The 21,372-nt window shown below is 42.6% G+C and overlaps 1 protein-coding gene across 2 annotated transcripts in view; it reads right to left on the bottom strand.

Moving 5' to 3' along the window:
- Window positions 1-5,369: 5,369 nt before the first annotated feature.
- ITM2B (integral membrane protein 2B) overlaps window positions 5,370-21,372 on the bottom strand; it is a 29,440-nt gene continuing 13,437 nt past the window's right edge. The window contains exons 2-6 of one of the 2 annotated variants that reach the window (XM_064175594.1): window positions 16,277-16,408; window positions 13,870-14,073; window positions 10,987-11,097; window positions 7,298-7,448; window positions 5,370-6,079 (exon numbers count right to left, since the gene is read on the bottom strand). In XM_064175594.1, the coding sequence (XP_064031664.1) occupies window positions 5,991-6,079; window positions 7,298-7,448; window positions 10,987-11,097; window positions 13,870-14,073; window positions 16,277-16,408 (687 nt within the window). In that variant the 3' untranslated portion in view covers window positions 5,370-5,990. Of the gene's footprint in view, window positions 6,080-7,297; window positions 7,449-10,986; window positions 11,098-13,869; window positions 14,077-16,276; window positions 16,409-21,372 lie in introns of both variants that reach the window. The other variant, XM_064175584.1, reaches the window with a different exon arrangement.

The following is a 21,372-nucleotide window of genomic DNA, read 5'->3' as shown; positions in this document are numbered from 1 at the left end:
ACTACTAAATTGGGAGCTTCTGGAAATGAAGTGCAAGTACTAAATGTTGTCAGAATTTTTGCTTGAATAAAGCCCATAGGTTGCAAAATCCATAGATTTATAAATCCACCTGAGCCATCCCCATTTTCCTGCCTGTCACAGGCAGAATTAGCCAGGGAGGGTAGTACCCTCTTCTCCTGCCCAGCCTTTTTCTGTGCACAGTCTTCCCTGCCACTGTGCAACAACCACCATCCTCCTCCTGCCAGCATCACCTGGAGCCTGCTGTCAATCTCAAAGCCCCGGTACAAGTGCTAACAGGAACAAGGAGTTGCAGCCCTGCCCCAGTTCCCTGTGGGTCAGCCCTACTTCAGCTGATGCTTTAAAGACCCCAGGCCTTAAGAAGGACCACTCTGGAGCACCATCTGGAGCAAGAGATGGACTTAAGTAACGGTCCCACTTTAAGAGTGCATCGGAGACACTAAGGCCAAGGTTTAAATTGGGCCTTTTCCTCTTCCCAGCTTGGCTTCCTCTGTTAACTAAAGCGGTCTTGCCGCTGCACTGGGTCAGCTCTGTCTTTGAAGATGGATATGGCTGATGGGTGTGAGAGGATGAAGATGGCTAGTTTTACTCTCTGTTGGAAAGCCTGGCCTTTTCATATCCTTCTACCCTTCCTAAAGGCCGAGTTCAAAATAGGAGCCATAAAAAACATTTCTAAAAGCTATTGTTTCTACAGCTGTGTAAAATCCATAGGGACCACGACAAACCTCAACCCATTACTCTCAAAACAGAGTATTTGTTAGATGTTGCCTCTTCTAACAGTTCAAAGCCTCTCTCTATATACATACTACTAGTAAAAATACTGTTTTCACTCCATATTTATACACATCTGTGACTTGCTTTTCTGGAAGCATTATGTAGTGCACTGCTAGAGTCTCAGATACTGCAGAGATGAGTTTTAGGCAGGAATTTCTACCAATAAAATAGCCAAATTGCTTCTGAAAGGGCATTCAGCTGGATGGAGAAAAGTCTTTACCATATGACATCAATTTGCAAAACCCCAGATCTGTACTAGCATTGGGGACCAAGCTGCTAAAACTAAAGTCCATGACTGCTGCAATTTATCAAACAGAGCCTCAGTGCAAGTGCAAATACATCAGCAAAAGATAGTAATTGGTGATGCAGTTCTTGCTTTGGAAGGCATCTCGGACATTACACATGCCTTTGTATCCACAGCTGTTTCACACCCTGTGCTCTGTCACTCACCTACCATCCTGCGTATCCCCAGCAGGACAAACACTTCTAAGCCTGGACACATTCTGGCCCTTCCTCCTGCACACCCTCTGCATGGCAGTTCATTTTGGTTACTGACAACTGGTAATAAACTCAACAAACCAACTAACCAACACAAAGCCCTTGCAATTACACAGCTACATTAACAACCCTGTAATGATCCCTCCCTTCCCATCCTGCTCAGTCCCAGGTCCTGCTTCCTCCCTGCGTGAGAAAGCATGTTCCAGCACGGGCAACACCCTGTACTGATGCTGGCTGTCTCCCCAGTGAGGATGTTTCCCATGCCTCTTCTTCCAACATTTCCTAAGACCAGAAGAAGCAGAACATGCTCAGAACATGCTCAGAAGTAGTTCTATGGAATAAAATTAATGTTAACTGACAACCTGAAAACCAACTAACTAGCAACTGCAGCCTATAATGAAGAGACAGCAATCTGGCTGATCTAAAGCTACCTGTGATCCTGGGGGTTTGCTTTTTGTTGTAAGTGGGCCCAGGATGATGAAATTCTTTACCAAGGAATGGCAGGGGAATACCCTACTGAAGGGAAAACATTTGTCTGTAACATCCTAGAAAAGCTTACACCATGAAAACATGCAACTGTGCTGGCTGCGCCCAGAGCACTGAAACATCCTCCTACAACTAGAACACACAATGCCAGCAAGAATACAGCTCTGCTACTTGTAAACCATAGGCTTCTGCTAACACAGACATGCCAGGCTTCCATCCTCCTACTCAACTCACACCAACAAAAGCATGTACTTACCTTTCCACAGGACAATGCTACACTTGGTTAGCAGCTTTCACAAACCTATGTTGGCTTCCACAGTACTGATTCAGCTGGAAGGAATCTTCAAATACGTGAATCCATCCACCACTTTTTTTCTCTACAAGTCAACACATCTCTGTGTGTTGCTTCAGCTAGCCCTCCAGCTTCTTCTTGTACCAGATAACCATACTCTTGCAGTTTTCTATCCTGCAGGCCTGAAGTGTTTAACTCATGCCAAAGCTTGCCCCATGGATATTCACTTAATGCTACAAGACTTGTCACTAGAGCAGCAGGGAAGACCTGGAGCTTTTATCATGATCATATGCTTCAACTGGTGACAATACTCTTAGACATGCAAAGACCTACTGAACTACTTGGGACCCAAGAAAGAGCAGCACAGCCCCCTCCACCACGTAAACACAGTGGCACAGGATAGCAGCACATTGATTTTGCTACTTCAGTGTGTCTTGGCATTCCTGTTCCACTCTTACAAGGAGTTTTACAAACATTTGCAAAGCTTCCCAAAGAGTTAATTTTCATACTAACATATTTCATACATTTTCTGGAATTCATTGGGCTAGAACAGTGGTTTTCTTCACTGCAGCACAGCTATGTTTGCATGTTATACTCTTCTAAGAAAGAAAAAAAAAGGGAAAAAAAAGCTACCTCCTAGAGCTAGTTTTTCCTCAGGATCTGTGCTTCATCTGAAGACTTTGCCTAAGAGGGCAGAATTTCCAAGAGGAGCTTTTTCTGCACCCAAGGTGTTTTAGGTCTTCTACAAACCACCTGGCAATTTATTGAGACACAAAAACATGATGAGAGCTTTCCCCTCGGTGCACCCAAGTTTCTCCCTCTTTCTCCATGCTCATTTTCACACTACTGATAGAAATAAATTTCCTTCTGTTATCCCAAAGGATCAAAAGTTATTAGGGACACAGAATCATAGAATCAACCAGGTTGGAAGAGACCTCCAAGATCATCCAGTCCAACCTAGCACCCAGCCCTAGCCACTCAACCAGACCATGGCACTAAGTGTCCCATCCAGGCTTTTCCTGAACACCTCCAGGCACGGTGCCTCCACCACCTCCCTGGGCAGCCCATTCCAATGCCAATCACTCTCTCTGCCAACAACTTCCTCCTAACATCCAGCCTGGACTTCCTCCGGCACAACTTGAGACTGTGTCCCCTTGTTCTGTTGCTGGTTGCCTGGGAGAAGAGACCAACCCCCACCTGGCTACAACCTCCCTTCAGGTAGTTGTAGGCAGCAATGAGGTCCCCCCTGAGCCTCCTCTTCTCCAGGCTAAACACTCCCAGCTCCCTCAGCCTCTCTTCATAGGGTTTGTGTTCCAGGCCCCTCACCACCCTTGTTGCCCTTCTCTGGACACCTTCCAGCACCTCAACATCTCTCTTGAATTGAGGAGCCCAGAACTGGACACAGCACTCAAGGTGTGGCCTGAGCAGTGCTGAGTACAGGGGCAGAATAACCTCCCTTGTCCTACTGGCCACACTGCTCCTGATGCAGGCCAGGATGCCATTGGCTCTCTTGGCTACCTGGGCACACTGCTGGCTCCTTTTCAGCTACTATCCACCAGTACCCCCAGGTCCCTTTCTTCCAGAATGCAGCACACTCACATAAACCTGTCTGTAAGAATAAATCTGTTTTTCCTACCCTTTGCCTCCCTTTCAGCAGCCTCCTAAAGTTTCTTGCCGAGTTTTCTTTTGAAAGCAAGTTAAAGATGATGGCAGGTTTACTTCAAAACTAGTAGGCTTCATGTCAACTTACAGAAAACAAGGAATGGCACACTCCTGAAAAGGTAGGAAATATACTTAAAAACACTTCAGCATGAATCTTTTCTCACACAGGCTTCCAAAGCATACACCCTGTCCTGACATACATTTGACCTTTATTACAATCACACAATTGCAACATCCTGAATGTTTGTAGCTAGAGTTTTCCCAGTGGACATGTCCAACTTGCTTACAACTCTACCAACATGTAGCTACCTAAACCTAGCTCACACATGAACATATACCCTCTACCCACCTGAGGCTTTATTTGACGTTCACGACTGCTATGCACCAGCAAGAATGGATTTAAAAAGCCCAGCTGTCAGAAAAGAACAGCTTTTATTTCATATATAATGCACCTGCACTGAGACTAAACTGCAAACAAAGGCAAATACAGAGGAAGAAAAAAAATAAAAAGAAATCTTGTATATTTAAGAAACTTCCTTTAAACCAAATTACTTTATCTGAGTCCAAACATTGACAATGGCAGGAAGCTGGATGATAGCATGTTTACAATTGTTTAATAGCACCAAAAGCAGTAAAGCATCCTCCCACTATATTAAGAAAAGATCCTTTAAAAGGTCAAAAGATTAATCCAAAGCTGCTTGACAAAAATCAACCTCAGACAAAAGATCTGGACGTCTGTGGTGCATGTTATTTAAATATCAGTTTAAGCAATACTTTCTCAAACAAACATGCAAAAATTCTATGAAATATTCTTACTTTCCTTTAAAAAAAAAATCAATAGTCAGAATTTGGTCAGAAAGACAAGTCAATTCCCGGACCATGAAAGCTTAGAGGTTGGTTTGAGGAAGATTTTTTCAGACTTGATTTTGAGTGTTACTCCTTTTTTTTCCTCTCCTGTATTTTCTCTTGCAACCAGTTTCAAAAGAACAGGCACTATGATGTATCTTATCCTGCACTCTCTCCTATGGAGGTTGCTGTTATGAAGATCTCAGTTATACTGAACAAATTGAGATGATTTTGCACTTGTTTTAAGTCTAAATTACATGATAGAGAATAGCATTAGTGATACTGGAGCTAGTTCCAGATTAACTGGAAAAGCTGGATGGGTGACACAGGCTGAGAAGGATGCCATGGAGCTGAGCAAAGGGAAATGCAAAGGGCTGCATGCAGTGAACACTTCTGGCTCTCAGCTGGGTCAGCTCGACTCATGGCATGCTCCACATCATTTGTGTTTGTACTCAGGACAGGGGTTTCAGACATATTATGTCAGCTTTGGATCTCTACCCTGATTCTCTTGATCATGGAAATAGCAACCCAGAATTTCAGCTAACTGCACAGTACATCCTCCAAATGAAAAAGGAACACAAAGCATACTTCTCTGTCCGTATTTCATTTCTCAGCCATGGCTTACTCAGTTCTATCTTCTTACTCTCAAAAACAGGACTGCAAAAAAAGAGCATTAATTTTATCTTTAGTCCACTCCTCTACAACAAAAAACCCAAAACAACAAGAAAAAAACCAAACCAAGCCAAAAAAAGCCACACAACCCCTGCCCAGTGTCAGCAGACGAGAACAAGACTTTTAGACAAACAGGTTTATAAGGTTTATTTTCCATTGCACATACAAGGATTATATACAAGTTAGTAACATAAGTTACTTCTCAATTTTCTAAAAGACTGATACAGCAAACACTTGCCATTTGAAAACATCAAGTCAGAAATCAATCTAAAAAGGTAAATAGGACCCTATCTTAAGAACAAACCAAATTGCACTTTGTTAAGGAAAGTCAAATACAGGGTTGCCTATATGCAGTAACAAACTATAGAGCAGGTAATAGTACAGTTAGAAGTAGCTCTTGCAGTCCATTTGTAGATTATTAACTCTTTTCCATTTCATTTAATTAAAAACTGGTGGATATTCCAAAGTCTCTTCCTATTGTCCATCACATGAAATGCACTAGCAACTAAGTCTTTATACAACTGCTATTCAAATAGAAGAACACCACACCTGAAAATAAGGAAGAAGAACTAAAGCATTGGTTTTACATGGATCATGAGATGAAAGTGTGGAAGGTGTTCAGCAATAAAGCCCTGTCCACTACTTACGTAAGAGAAGGTTTGAAAAAATCATCACTGCACACAATACAAAGGGTGGGGTCATACTGTAGTTCTTAAGTCTCCTGCAACAGTGATGTTCCTCATTACTGTTCACAGATGAGGGTTTCCATAGCAAACCTGTTCTCAAAGTGCCTAATCTTTCGGCAGTTGGTGGCTTCACGCTTCTGAATTCCTGTTTGTGTCAGTGAAGAACAGGGGAGGGTAAGCAGAAGAGGGGAAAGTGTACATCAGAGACATGATAGTTTTACATCTCTCTTAGTAAGATGCTACCAGAAATCAGAACCATCCCTTTTCAATCCCCTCCTCAGAGGAAACACCTGTAAGCATGCTTTCATGCTCAGAAAATCAACACACAAGGAATAATCCTGAAGGTGCGATGGAACAAACCGCGGTAGTGGGTTAGTTAAAAACAACCTGCCAAAACCCCCCCCAGGGGTTCCTGATCTCCCTCTCTGTGCATGCAGAAAAACACTTGTGGGGATACAAGAAAAGGAACAGCAAAGAAACAAACCACTATAGGGAAAAAAAAAGGGACTAGTAGCATTTAAACAACATCTTAGAACTTGGGAAAAGAGCATCTAACCAAATTTGAGCCCAACTAAGCACAGAATCAACCAGGCTGGAAGAGACCTCCAAGATCGTCCCTGGCCAGTCAACCAGACCATGGCACCAAGTGCCTCATCCAGGCTTTTCTTGAACACCTCCAGGGATGGTGACTCCACCACCTCCCTGGGCAGCCCATTCCAATGCCAATCACTCTCTCTGCCAACAACTTCCTCCTAACATCCAGCCTGTACTTCCCCCACCACAACTTGAGACTGTGTACCCTTGTTCTGTTGCTGGTTGTCTGGCAGAAGAGACCAACTCCCACCTGGCTACAGCCTCCCTTCACGTAGTTGTAGACAGCAATGAGGTCCCCCCTGAGCCTCCTCTTCTGCAGGCTGCACACCCCCAGCTCCCTCAGCCTCTCCTCAAAGGGTTTGTGTTCCAGGCCTCTCACCAGCTTTGCTGCAGCTCTGTACTTGGACTACAAGGTTATGGCTTCTCATACATTGAAGATTTTTTGTTGTTTTGGTGGGATAGGTCAAGAAACAAGATTAAAAAGCCAAAACCAAACACAATGAAAGCCTGAACCCCAGAAGCATACCCATGCATTTCAGCAACTCCTAGCTCATCTGGGGCCTTGAGCACTTGTGCACGATAAAGTCACCTCTTTCTGTACCTACGCAGAAACTATCGGATGTACTTAAGCCCACGGAGCCAGTTACTGCAATAAGCAGCCCTTGCTTTAATAAGAGTACTTCCAATGAGGCCAAGCCTATTTATTGAATTCAAGTGGCACTGAACTTTCTGCCAGTGCAAAAAAAAACCCTGCTGGAGGAACACTTACCTCTCATGGCCTCTTTGCGCTGCAGCTTGTACGTTTCCTTGCCGCGGCAGAGGCGGTAAATAAAGAAGCCCAGCTGATCCACGTTCTCAATGCGGTCAGTGACAATCATCTGCTCGTGAATCAAGTAGGACTGAGGCAAGTATGTTCCAGCCTGCAGAACAAAAATGTAACAGCTCTGTCAAAAGCCATCTCTTCGTGGTCCGAGTACACAATAAACACTTTGCAATGGCTGTGACACGTCTCTGAATTCTTTCAAACACGTCTAGCCGACAGAATTTTAACCTCAACATGTAAACCTGGCTGCACCGCACTACAGAAATAGGTGATGACTACATTCAAAAAGGGCACAAAACTTCCACTGATGTGCATGTCCACCACCCTCCTACTACAGTAACAGTAATCTTCAGTGCAGAAGAAATGTCTCCTTCCAGGAGCACTCACTGGCATGGATCAAGCCTGCACTTCTCGTACAAAGTTTTCACCTAATTAACAACAGCCCAAAAGGCTTCAGTGGGAACTACTTCCAAATAGGAGTTGGCAGAAGCATGTCCTACATGAAGGTACTCTTGCTGATGAAGCATGCCAGCTGCAGTCTGCAGGGCTTGGGAAGTCTTCAGCATATTCACAGCCTAGGTCACAACTCTGAAGCCAAATGTGAGATGAGACCATCTAGCCCCATAAATTATTATGGCAACTCCCACATCTCTTTATATGGCAAGGATCTTGGAGGTCTCTTCCAACCTGGTTGATTCTATGATTCTATATTGGGTGTTTTAAGGCAGTGCACTGAAAAGGAGTAGAGCCATGATGCCATGCAAAGGCTTCTCAGCCCCTTCAGTGCTATTCTGGCACAGCTGAAATGATGGAGCAATTTTGGCTTTGTGCACTCCTCACCATACACAGCTAAAGATGCACACACTCAACTATCAGCTGATTTCCTCATCTTGCCACTAGTAAATTACCAGCAGCTTTTCTAAAACATTATTTCATTTAAGGAATCCTGTTAATGTGACTCTTCTTCATGGCACCAGAGAAGGTGTTGCTTGCTTTCTAAACATAGAATGATCACTTACTACAGAAACAAATCACTGTGTTTTTTTTACTGACAATAAACAACTTGCAATTGCCACTGCATAACAAGATTCTCCTTTCAGTCCAGATGACATCTTGAGGAGCTGATGAAATGCTATTCTTTTCAGCAAAGAAAGGACAGGCTGTATTAAACTCCTTTGAATGATGAACACTTTCTTCAGCACACACTATGATGAAAACAACAGATTTCTTTTTCTTTAAGAGCTTCAAAGACTTCACACTCCCAAATTATTCCACTCATTATTTGGCAATTACAGCTCTTTAAATTACTGTCTCTTAATCCCAGGTCTCTTGAACTTCAGGAGAGAACCCCAAGGGAGCCCCAGAGCAAAGCAGCAGTACAGTGCACTGGCAGAGCTACCCTGCTGGCCTGGGGCAGCCTGTGAGAACACTCCCCATGACCTGCCAGACCACTGCCAAATCTGGCCTTCTTGGCCCTCCTTGAGAGGCACAGGAAAAGAGGGAACTCAGTGCAGGAATTTCAGCTGCCCAGCTACTGCAGGAGCAGTCACCTAGCACTGGGATCCAGCAGCAGCCACAATTATCTTTGAGATGTTCTGTGCATTGTGCACAGTGAAAATCAGGCAACTGTCCCAACAAAGGGAAGGAGGTGACTACACAAATACATCTGGGCTTCAGCCTTGCTGCCCAGGGAAAGGAGGCCTCTCACAGGCTGCATATTTAAGCAAATTCTATCAATCTACAGAAATGTGGTTCTTTAGGTTAAAATTAAGGCCTTTCTTCAAAACCAAAACAGCTCAGAACACCTCCATTTTGATAATATATTCAGAGCTCATTTGAAGGAGCACTTTAATTTTGCACAGTTTTCTCCTCGTGCAACCAGAGCAACTGCAGGCTAAGGAACAGAAAGGTACTCACTTTGTGCTGGTGCAGAGTAGCTTCCCAAAACATTCAGCCTGATTTCCTGAGACTTCAAATGCTCACAGCTTTTTGTCAATACAATAAGAACTAAACAGATGTCTCATAAAATTAGGACACTCACTGCTGGAGACAGTGATCAAAATAGTTTGCTTTTGCACAGATTCTCAATGGAATGCATGATGCTTGGTTATCCTCTTACTGGTAAACCAAGCACATCTGATTTAGTCCTAATGACAAAGTAGGAAATTAACAGATTTCAATAGTGGAGTTTCTGTGAACTAAAGATGGCAACAAAACAATCTATACAAAATCTAGACAAAAAAAAAAGGGGCTGCTGAGTTTTACAGCTAACACCTCATCTTTAGGTACAGGAAATGAAAGTGCAGATAAAAGAGTCTCAAAATATGCAGAGAAAAAGCAGCAGAGGACTTACTTGTGAAGTCATTTTTCACATAGGTTTTATTTATATACACAAGCCACTCAGAATGGGCTAAAATGGTTCCTGGAGTCCTAATTCCAAAGCCTTGTCTGAAAGATTGTGTTAACAATTCTGAAGTTGCAAGCACCCAGTTAAATAAAACTTAAGATGCTCTCCCCAGATCTTATACAGAAGTTAGGTTATTAACTCTCTTCCCCACCCAGAGTGTTTTGCTGTTCTGCAAAGACACCAGAAGGCTGAAAAACAAGGTAAATACTACTTAACTCTGCATTAAAACCACACATACATTAGGAGTTAAAAGGATAAAAATGATTCATATTAAATCAGTAAGAGGCCCCATTAGATGATCTGTTTTGGCCTCCTCAATTTCACAGGCCATTACATTTCACTCAGTTACTACTACTGACAGAACAGCATGTCCTGGTGGTAGTGACAAGCAAACCAGCCAGCATCAGCACCACAGGCTAGGCAGCAGTGTTCAATTATCAAACCCTGCTGGGAAGGGATTCAGAGTTGCCACAACATCATACTGAAAACTCAGGTTTTGTTGTTCAGTGATGGCAGTGTCTCAGTCCTTTCCAGGGTCTTTGTTTTTAAGGACACTGAGGCTTAAAGAACCAGAAATGTGGCTACACTAAAACCCCTCTTGCTTTTAAATGGGCTTTGCTAACCACACAGTCCAAATTCTAATGCTCCCTGGGAACAAGAAGATCCATTTTAAGGATGCTGGAAGCCTCATGAACTCACATCCAGTGCAAGTCCATCCCATGTAATTCCCTGAGCACACAGAATGGATCCAACACACCTCAGGTACATCATCCTCAAGACACAGGATCAGTTCAAAGCAGGTGCTGCCCCAGGGAGCTTACTGTTTAAACAAAGTCCATGTTAAAAGGATTTCCCAGGATATCTACTTTAATCCTCTCAGCTAACTAGTCTTAGCCCAGCACATACAAGCTTTATGGAAACTTTAGTCACAATGGATTACAGATTAGAAACCACACAAATAGTCTAGGTACAGCACATTTACACAGTTTTGGCAATCAGATTTGTAGCATCAAAGAATGAAATCAAGTTTATCTTCCTCTGCAGTAGTAATTTCTTCATGATTACAATTAAGAAGCTTCTAGACCTTTTTTCTCTTGGCACAGATCTGTATGATCAGTTAACTTTCTAACATGTGCCTTGTAGAATTGTCAGAGTTCTGAGGACAGCAAAACAAAACACTCTCTCCTTTCCCTGTCATAAGAACAAATTACTTGTGATTTAACTGTACCTTGATGTTGATGAGCAGCTCCAGGAAATTTTTTGGTGGCATAACAACTGAAGTGTTCAGAGGAATCACATAGCACTTATCCAGGCTGAGGTCAAGATAGGCAGTGAGTCTCTGTTGAGGAAATAAATTCACATAGAGATTTGGTTCAGCTGCTATTGCCTCATACTGTCCCTCAAATTATTATTCTGTTCACTATAAAGCCTGTCCAAAAAACCTCCAATTTGTGGCTAAGAAAATGCAGAAATAAAAAGCAGTCCTGATGAGAGTTGAAATCTATGACTGGGACTAGCACAAAGCAGCAGGCAATCAGTAGTTCAAACACACCTCAATAATGGAATTACAAAGGTGCATCTGTCCTGTTAGGGAATCAAGTACAGTATTCATTTGTTCCTAGTGCCTGCATCATGAAGCAAGAAGGCAAAAATCTTGCTCTGTTTTGTGTAAAGGGGAAATGCTGCTGGCAGCAACAAAACAGAGATGGAAAAAAAATACTGTTACAGAAGAGTTTCCCTGCCCATGGGAGGGAGGTTGGAGTAGATGATCTCTAAGGCTCCTTCCAGCCTAAGCCATTGTATGATTCTGTGATAATGCAACTAAAAAAACCCCAACTTTTGCTTTCAAAAATACTGCTGCCTTGAACTGTTAATGATTATTTATAGCCAAATTACTGCCTTTGTGGTACCTGAACTCCAATTCTTGCTATAGTTTCATAAAAACAGATATAAAAGCCCAGGGAATTATCCTGATGAATCTTGTGGCTCTGTGCAGTGAGCTGTGTTTGACTGCATCTGTTCTTGCTAAAGAAGACATTATCTCAAGCTGCTGCAAAGATCTAGGGCTGCAAAAACATATAAAATACTGAGTACCAAGAGCCCAAAAGTTAAACTAGCACTAGAACAGCAATCAGCAGTGCAACTAATCAATCTCATGACATGGGAGTTAAGTGCTGTGCCTATGCAAATGATCTTTGCACTGACCTTTAGAGCAAAGTCTTTAACCCACTCAATCAATAGCTAAATTTCTAATGTTATCTTGTTCCTATTCACTTCTTACATACTCCTTGCCTTTCTTTTTTCTTTCTGGTCTTCCCTCTTTAGAGGCTTTGCTCTAACTCGTAACAGAAGCTCCCTAAATATATTCAGGAATGCTTTTAAATGACACAGCTTAAGCAAGCAATGTTTTCCTCCAAATCTGCTTATGAATATTTGATAGATAGCACTCACTTTGCCTGCAAAACTTCAAACTCTGAAGTTTGCATAAAAAAATAGGATGTTGCCTTACTCTTTTTCAGCCTTCCTTAAAAAAGCTGTTCCGTAAAGTCTTCAAACGTGCACAAAAATTTAGCTTCCTGAAAACCAGCTGTAGAAGATTTCATTGCTACCAGACAGCTTCCATCAGGCTGACACAGAAAAGAAGGGCTGCTAATTGGTTTACAACTGCCATTAATACCAAGAGCTGTAGGCCTGTCAACTGCCTTTGCAAAATTTATTACTGTGATTCCTATCAACCAAAGTTGCTCCTAAAAAAACACCCAAGGAAGAAACAGCTGAAAATGCTTTAATACCCTAGGACAACAGTGCCTTTAAGGATCACAGCAGCCCAGGATGCCCAAGGAAGAGCTATCTCCTGATAGGCTTCCTACAGACTCTGCAAAGTGAGCTCTCTGCCATGCTTCCTTCCATTTCTGCTGCTGCTCCGGGGTTTTTGAGCCATGCTAGGACAGCATCTCTGGGGGATGCTTGAATGTATCTTGTGATGTGAGATGCTAAATTTTGGGGTAAGATATACAATGGAGATAAGATGTAAATTGAAGTGGGATGCTAAGTTTTGGGGTGGGATGCTAAATTTTGGGGTAAGATGCTAAATTTTAGGGTAAGGTATAAAATGGAGCTAAGATGCTAAATTTTGGGGTGAGATATAAAATGGAGATAAGATGTAATTGAAGTGGGATGCTAAGTTTTGGGGTGGGATGCTAAATTTTGGGGTAAGATGCTAAATTTTAGGGTAAGGTATAAAATGGAGCTAAGATGCCAAATTTTGGGGTGAGATATAAAATGGAGATAAAATGTAAATTGAAGTGGGATGCTAAATTTTAGGGTAAGCTGCTAAATTTTGGGGTGGGATGCTAAATTTTGGGGTGGGATGCTAAATTCTGGGGTAAGATATAAAATGGAGATAAAATATAAATTGAAGTGGGATGCTAAACTTTAGGGTGAGATGCTAAATTTTGGGGTGGGATGCTAAATTGGGGTAAGATATAAAATGGAGACAAGATGTAAAATTGAAGTGGGATGATAAATTTTGGGGTAAGATATAAAATGGAGGCAAGATGTAAATTGGGGTCAGATGCTAAATTTTGGGGTGAGATGCTTAAATTGATGTAAGATGTGTCTCTGCCCATAGCAGGGGGGTTGAAACTAGGTGATCCTTGTGGTCCCTTCCATCCCTGACTGATTCTGTGCTTCTGTACCATCAGCTCCTGCATGTTGAGGTCAGAGCTAAGACAGCCCTTTTCCTGACTGTCCCTTGGCACCACAGCTGTTCATCAAACTCTAACTCCGTGGACACCAAGAGCTATACTCCCTTTACTTCCTCATACTAAGAAAAGGAAATAGCTCCAAGTTTCTTTCCCTTTCTAACAACAGACCTGTGTTTGCCAATGGTGGTTTTACAAACTACCTCACCATGATTGTATAATGCTGGACTTTGTATGCCTGCTTAGTAACTGCTTACAGCCTGCTGCTGATGAAAACATTTCTGCTGCCTCCTCCACCCTCCACTTTCCCCCATGACAGTAATTAGAGAACACATTTATCAGGATGACTGAGTGGGAACATTCTTAAAGATTTAAATGCTTCCAAATCCCCCAGAAGTCTCTCTTACCCGGTGGAAGTCATGGACGATATCAGCAGGATCGCTATCAGCAAACTCAGGGACTGGCACACTGATAAACTCAACATCTTCCTCCTCCAGGATTTGAATGTTTTGCTCAATCGTGTGGTAGCGAGCACTCTGAGCCTCTGAGCCAGGCTCAGGCAAACTTAAGCCATCTTCAATGTACTTGATTCCACAGAAATACACACCACCCTGCTAAAAATAGTAAATGACCCACAACAACAGCAACAACAACACATCAGTACTCTTGCTGGAAGTTTAGAAGCAATATTCTCAAAGCACTGTGGAAAAGAAAAACTTGTCAGACTAGATGAAATCTCTTCCTTTTAATTTGAGTCATACCCCAAAGTAGAAGCCAGTTGCTATCTACAATAGGACCTTGGATAAAATCCTGATTGTACCAAACCCAGAGCATTTCATTCCCTTGAATTCAAGGAAAACAGGAGCCCAAAAGCAAGTTCTTAAAATCTAGCCTTCAGTTTGCTTGCTTTGTTTCTTCAGTGGCACATTCCATCTTATTTTTAGAAAGCCAATGAAGTTCTTACATCTATACACATGCATATATTTGCCCAGGGAGGTGGTGGAGTCACCATCCCTGGAGGTGTTCAAGCGAAGCCTGGATGAGGCACTTAGTGCCATGGTCTGGTTGACTGGATAGGGCTGGGTGCTAGGTTGGACTGGGTGATCTTGGAGGTCTCTTCCAACCTGCTTGATTCTATGATATTATTATTAAATTATTATCTAGCTGCAGTCAATAATTACAATTTAAAACACTGAAACTGGTCATCCAAATCACCCTTAAAAACCAAGTCTAACTCTGAATTCAGTCCTGCTTGTAGCAGTTGGCCCTTCAAAAGTTTCCATCCAACCTCCATTAGTCTGTGGAGTTGCTTAGTTTTGCAAGGCTTCAGAAGTTTTGAAGGTCTGTTTCCAAAACTATTTAAAGCTTTTTTAAAGAAAAAAAAAGATAATAAAAAAAAATAAAGCAATTTGTGTCCATCTGTCACAGTACACATGGCAGATTACCTAAATGAAGTCCTGAGTCAGAAGTCATATATGGAATTTGTAGGCCAGATAGTTCTAGAAGCATACAACTTATGCATATATATATCATCCATTTAAAGTCTGACACTGAAAACATGTCTTCAGTGCAATGTTAGCTCAACTCCTGAATGTTTCCTTCAACCCAGACCTGATAAACAGCACTTTCAGTTTCAGCTAGCTGGCATTCAGAAGGTGGAGCACCGTGGTGCTAAGCACAGATGAAACATGTGAGTAATGCAGCAGGCACTCAGCTGCTTTGAACTTGTTAATCCACCAAGATATGCTATGCTGTTTAAGCATCATTTGCAACGCTACTGCTCCCCTGTAAATCAGGCTAATGTAATGGCCAAACAGACTATAAACTGCAGCTTCAGCTCCAACTTCTAATTTTAATCACTATGCCTTCCACATTAGCAGCCACTAAAATGAGGAGGGTGGGGGGCAAGGAAATCCTGACAGCAAGAACACAGAATTTCTACCTTGTAATTATCTGCACTAACCAGTGGGCTAGAGGGATGCACATTTTGCTTATACTCTCTTTTTCTGACCCTGTGAACCTTGCAAGCCCAGCAGTCTCTGAAGGGGGGAGGGTGTGCTCACAGCACTTGGGGAAAACTCTCACTGGGTAGAACTGGATGCACTGGGCTCTTGTCCAAGGAAGACACTATTTAGCTCAGCTCTTCCATGTTTCAGCTAAAAGCTCCACTTCCCTGCCTTCACACAGCTCCTCTTGCAGCAGTCACATTTCTTCAAGACTGAAAATACATTTTGTCAGAAGGTCTAATCTTGTCAGTGTAGATTCAACTTGACAGAGCATGACCATGTTGACTGTGTTTCTCCCTAGTGCCCTGCAGGGCTTGTATTTCTTATCCCTCTGGAGGCTAGGAAGGTGGAGGCTAGGAAGGAGAGACACTGCACTGCTTTGATAAGCTATCCCTTTCATGTTCATTAGCAGTATCCCATGCGTCCAGGAAACCTGGGGTCAAACAAGGAGACTTTCCAGGGGTTAATCTGCCTCAAGTACTTGGCACTTTGAAACAGGAGAGAGAACAGGTGAAAATCTGGGACACCACTGGGGTTCCTACACTGAAGTCCTATTTAGACAAAATCCTTTCTCTGCAAAGTAAGGCTTTCAGAAGCCTTGCTCCTTTTATTTCCCAGCTTTGTTCCTGCTCTCCTCTGCTATCTTGAGAGGAAGCAATACACTTTGCCTTCAGAAAAACTGAACTTTCAGAAAGATAAGAATGGGAGTAGCAATGCTATTTGGTTCAATCTGACACTCCTCTCTTCTAAATGTAAGGCCTAACAGAGAAAAACATACCCCTCCCGTAATAAAATGTATTGGACTTACCTGAAATGCAAAGTATTTGTACAGATAGGCACCACCCAGGATCACACCAGCCAGCATAAAGGCCAAGCCAAAGCACATGCACCAGCACCAGGCCCTCCTCTGCCCAGCAGGCACAGCAGCATCCTCAGGATCCTGCAATGCATCAGAGAGAGACCTTCAACATTCTGCTCTGAAGATGTGTATGAAAGCAGATACCTCAGGCCCAGCAAGCACAAATGCTGCACCCAGCAGAAAAGGCTATGAGCACTTTATCACAATTGCCTGGAGTTTACTTGGTAAAGTTTAGAACAGATCTGCCTAAGTTGAGGTTCATGAAAACTAGCACAGTCACTTTTAAAGCCATTGTCGGTGACTAAATCTACACTCATGCCTTAAGGAAGACAAAAACTGTACCAAAATCTCTCAAGATATCTAACAAAATGCAGTGAGCCACTTCACAGACTGCAGACAAAAATACCTGTTCTCAGGCAACCTCCATGCAACAACAGCAGAGTGCAGAAGCCGATTCAGAAAGGTCAGGTATTTTTTTTATCTTGGTATATGCAATTGAAGTGAACCTGAAGAGCCAACAAAAGATCAAAGGTAGTAACAAAGAAGTAAGATATATCCTTTCCTATGGTGTTTCATCAGGATGAAAGAGACTCCACCACCTCTTTGCTGGCAGAGCAACAAGAGTGGAAATGAAAAAAAGATGCTTTGTAAGTTGTTGTTCGAGAAGCTTTCTGCTCTAAGACAGCTTCAGCGGAGCTTCTTTTACTGCTGGTGTTATGCTAAAGGCATTACAGGATGTTTCCCCTTTGGGGCACTAGTTTGCATAACCATGCATTCCCCACAGGCATCCTGAGCAATAACTGCTGTTTGCAAAACTCTTCCCTCCGTCAGGGACACCACAATGCTCTTTTCTCCCCCAGCTGTTTGCATAACTCGCATCCAGGAAGACCAAAAAGAAAGAAAATCACCAAACAAATCTCCCTTTATCTTTGAGTCACCCTCTTCCAGGACATGGCAATCCTGGGAAGAAATACTCAAATGCACATTAAATCCAAAGCAATTAATTACCCTTTGTAAACAGAAACACACAGAAAGGCAGAATGATGACCAGGGCAAAATCATCACAGCCAACCAAACCAAACCAGAAAATGGGGCAAAAGCCTGAGGGAGGCACTTGAGAAGGCACCAATAGCCTTGTGGAGTCTTCTCAGTATTTGCAGATTAGGATGATTTCCCATCTGAACACAGCTGATGGTGTAAATCCCCTCAATGCCTTGGCCCAGTTGAGATGGAATTCCTTTCATCTGGCCCAAGCCATGTAAGCAAGTCTGATGCCAGAAAAGGGGACCCTCCCTGCAAACAGTGAGGAGAAAGACACACTTCCTGACAGTGACTCATCCCAAGCACCCCTGAGAGCAAGAGGCAGTGTTTTAGAGATCCTTCTTCTCGCTGATTACAGAGAGAGATTCCTTGGTTAACGAACTACATAGCTAACTCACACACAATTCTATCTGTGTTGTGTGAAACCCACCTTTCTGTTACACTGCAATTATCTTTCACACAGCAGCGGCAACAGAGCTGCTTTGCCAGGCAGCAGCTGCCAAAGTCTGACTCTGAAACATTTAAGAGTCCAACTGAAGATACTTCACTGATTCTATTTGATGTTACCCTGCAAATTATTGCAGTAAATCAGATTGTGAAATCTCCACCTTTGGGGGTTTTGAGACTCAACTAGACAGAGCCATAGAATCATAGAATCAAGCAGGTTGGAAGAGACCTCCAAGATAATCCACTCCAACCTACCACCCTGCCCTATCCAATCAACCAGACCATGGCACTAAGTGCCTCATCCAGTCTTTTCTTGAAGACCCCCAGGGACGGTGCCTCCACCACCTCCAATGGGAAATCACTCTCTCTGTGAAGAACTTCTTCCTAATATCCAGCCTATACCTCCCCTGGTAAGCATCCTGTTTCTACAGGGAGTTTCAACCAGATGACTTCCAGAGGCCCCTTCCAACCAACAGTTCTGGTATACATTGTAGGCAAAGTGAGTGGGGCTAGAAAATAGCTACCAGGGACTGAAAAAGCAGAATAAAAAGACCTTTTAAAGCTTTTACATTACTAATTCCTTAAGGAACCCAGTGTAAAGAAGTACCCAAGATTACTAGCTGCGTGGTTTTTAACTTGCCTGTTTTCAAAGGACACAATACCCATGGTAATCTAATTAACTTTCAGGTCAGGTTAAGATTCACTGTGGATTCTCCTGTAAGTCATCTCAATTATAAATCTAAACCAGGTAAAAGAAGGATTTTTATTTTTATGTTGCCCCACATCATTAGGTAACTATTTCCCTGGATGTTTCAAAGGATAAAGGACACTCAGTTGAAACCTTTTTAAATAGCTGTCATTTAAACTGTTTAATGGCAGAAAAACTGATAGCAAACTTGCTCTGAGATAGAAATGCCAAAACATTCCCTAGTGAAGAGCATCTTTATTCTTTCATCCTCCCCTTCCCTTTGCATTTTCCCACTCCAAGCAGAATTATCCATTAACAACTGCCTCTTCCTTTTTCACACCATTTTTAAGTTCAGAAAGACTAACAAAGATGCATCTGGGAAATGGTGCAGAAAGCATACCCTGTGTGAACACCTACCTGGGAACAGAGATTAATGTCAAGTTAATTTTGCATAGGCCACAAAAATCATCAGAAAAGGGAACATAACTTTTACCATGCTAGGAGGAACCTAGAGGACAGGCTTATCAGTATTCCACCCTAAATAATTTTGCTTTGCTATGTGACATGACAGATGTAAAGCAGAGGTTTAATTCAACTCTTATCCTCTAACAGCAGCTATATTTCATCATTATTTCTGAAGGCATCCCTAGTGGTGGCATATTAAGCTATTTTGTATTTGCAGCTGCCTGTTGCAATGCTTTCAGCTGCCTGCTGAAAGCAGGACACCAAACACAGAGCAGGAGTTAGCCTCTGCTTAACAAAGTGCACCAAAGTACTGCATCTCAGTAAAGAGAAACCATAAGCTGTTGATGGAGAACACAGAATTGATTTCCTCTTTTGAGTTTGAAAACTAGAAACAGTGCCAAGCAGTTTTAAGACATCTTAAACTAAATTACTATGAATAACTTATTCGAACTAAACTATACTCATATTAGTAGCTGTCCTGTGGCTAAGGTGGCTAAACTTTCGTGCTGTTGCCATGACAGCTGAGTTTGGGCTGAACTGACCAAACAGAATTCGACCCTGACTGTATAAATCTGACCCTCTGCACTGCCAAAGAAGGATGTTCACCTTCCTTCCAAGTAGATAATTTTCTGAAAGCAAAAACATTAAGTGAAAGTGGATCTCCACGAAGAAGGACAGTGCTGAATTAGCAGCAGGGAGAGGCGCTTCAACTGCCTTTTGTTTCCAGACAGCAGAGTCGGCTTCTGAAGCCAGGACACACAACAGGAAATTGCAGCTCGCTCACTGTTTTCTCTCTAGGTCAGCTTTCTACTGAGAGAGGTAGCTGAGAAAAGAAAGCATCATGTACTTGAAGCCTGACCTCTAAAAATATGCCTCTGTACTTCTGTGAGCAGTAACCACTGCTGTTGTGGTCCTTTTCTTTCTTATCTGCTTCATCTCTGCACCAAGTACTTCTGACCCCCTGGTGAATCCTCAACAGAACTCATCTTCTCCGATGCAAATGCCTTAGGAGGAACTGGATGCAATCCCACTGCTGGCTTGTTTCCCTCGATGAACTGCTTGTTCTAATTGGAAAACATTTGATAAGCCTATTTCCCATCGTCAAGACATGAAACAGAAGCATCTTCCTACCACTTGTACACTCCACCAACAGTGTCAAAATTAAATGGTCCAGAACCTCTCAACCTGAAGAGCCTGAAGCTCTGCAGAAACAATTTTCCTGTGAGACAAAAACTAATATTAAGTTTTCTATCTGAGATTGTGAGAAGAGAGATTTGAATCTTGCCAAAGAAGATGTAAGAAGACTGCCATTTTCATCAACAAATGGACCACAGCAGCCAATGTAAAGCTGCCCTCTACCTTGTTACTGGGACCCTGAAACACTCTGGAGACTGACAAATGAGACCACAAACTACATACCAAACCACTTCTCAACTACAGAGAGATCTTCACAAGAACATATTTATGATGATCAGCATTAACTGGTCTGGAGTGGATTAAAGAAGAAAAAGTTCACACTCCCTAAACCTGCAAACTTTACTAGTTATTGACAGCTACTGGTCATACAGTCCCTCACTGTTTTCTGTTCTGTTTTAATGATACTTCTAAGTAAATGCTAAATATCAAATTGATGTTTGGGGGAATGTGACAGAATTCTTTTAAGAAGCTCCAGTACTGTGCCACAAATGTGTATCATTAGACTTGATAATTACTTAAGATTTTTCCCCCCGAGGCTTTTAGTACATAGTAGCACATAAATGCTTTAACATAAAAAGTAAAGCAGCCTTAAGAGTTACAAGGCATATGTCTAGTTCATATTAAAATGGATGAGACTAACAGACCTTGTTCCTTTGCAGAAATTAAGAGTATGTCAACTACATGATTTAACAAGGAAAAAAGAAATCCTATAAATCAATTAGGTAAGAATCCACCTAAACCAGACACAATGGATATGTTCTGGGGAGTCTACAATATTGTGTGACTGATGTGCATCTATGCAAGAGAATCAGAGAATCAACCAGGTTGGAAGAGACCTCCAACATCATCCAGTCCAACCTAGCACCCAGCCCTAGCCACTCAACTAGACCATGGCACTAAGTGCCTCATCCAGGCTTTGCCTGAACACCTCCAGGGACGGTGACTCCACCACCTCCCTGGGCAGCCCATTCCAATGCCAATCACTCTCTCTGACAACAACTTCCTCCTAACATCCAGCCTAGACTACCCCTGGCACAACTTGAGACTGTGTCCCCTTGTTCTGTTGCTGCTTGCCTGGCAGAAGAGACCAACCCCACCTGGCTACAACCTCCCTTCAGGTACTTGCAGACAGCAGTGAGCTCTGCCCTGAGCCTCCTCTTCTCCAGGCTAAACAACCCCAGCTCCCTCAGCCTCTCCTCATAGGGTT

The sequence above is a fragment of the Pogoniulus pusillus genome, chromosome 3 (assembly GCF_015220805.1).
Source record: "Pogoniulus pusillus isolate bPogPus1 chromosome 3, bPogPus1.pri, whole genome shotgun sequence".
Taxonomy (NCBI): domain Eukaryota; kingdom Metazoa; phylum Chordata; class Aves; order Piciformes; family Lybiidae; genus Pogoniulus; species Pogoniulus pusillus.
Note: the sequence above shows the minus strand (reverse complement) of the source record. Positions and strands in the feature narration are given on the sequence as shown.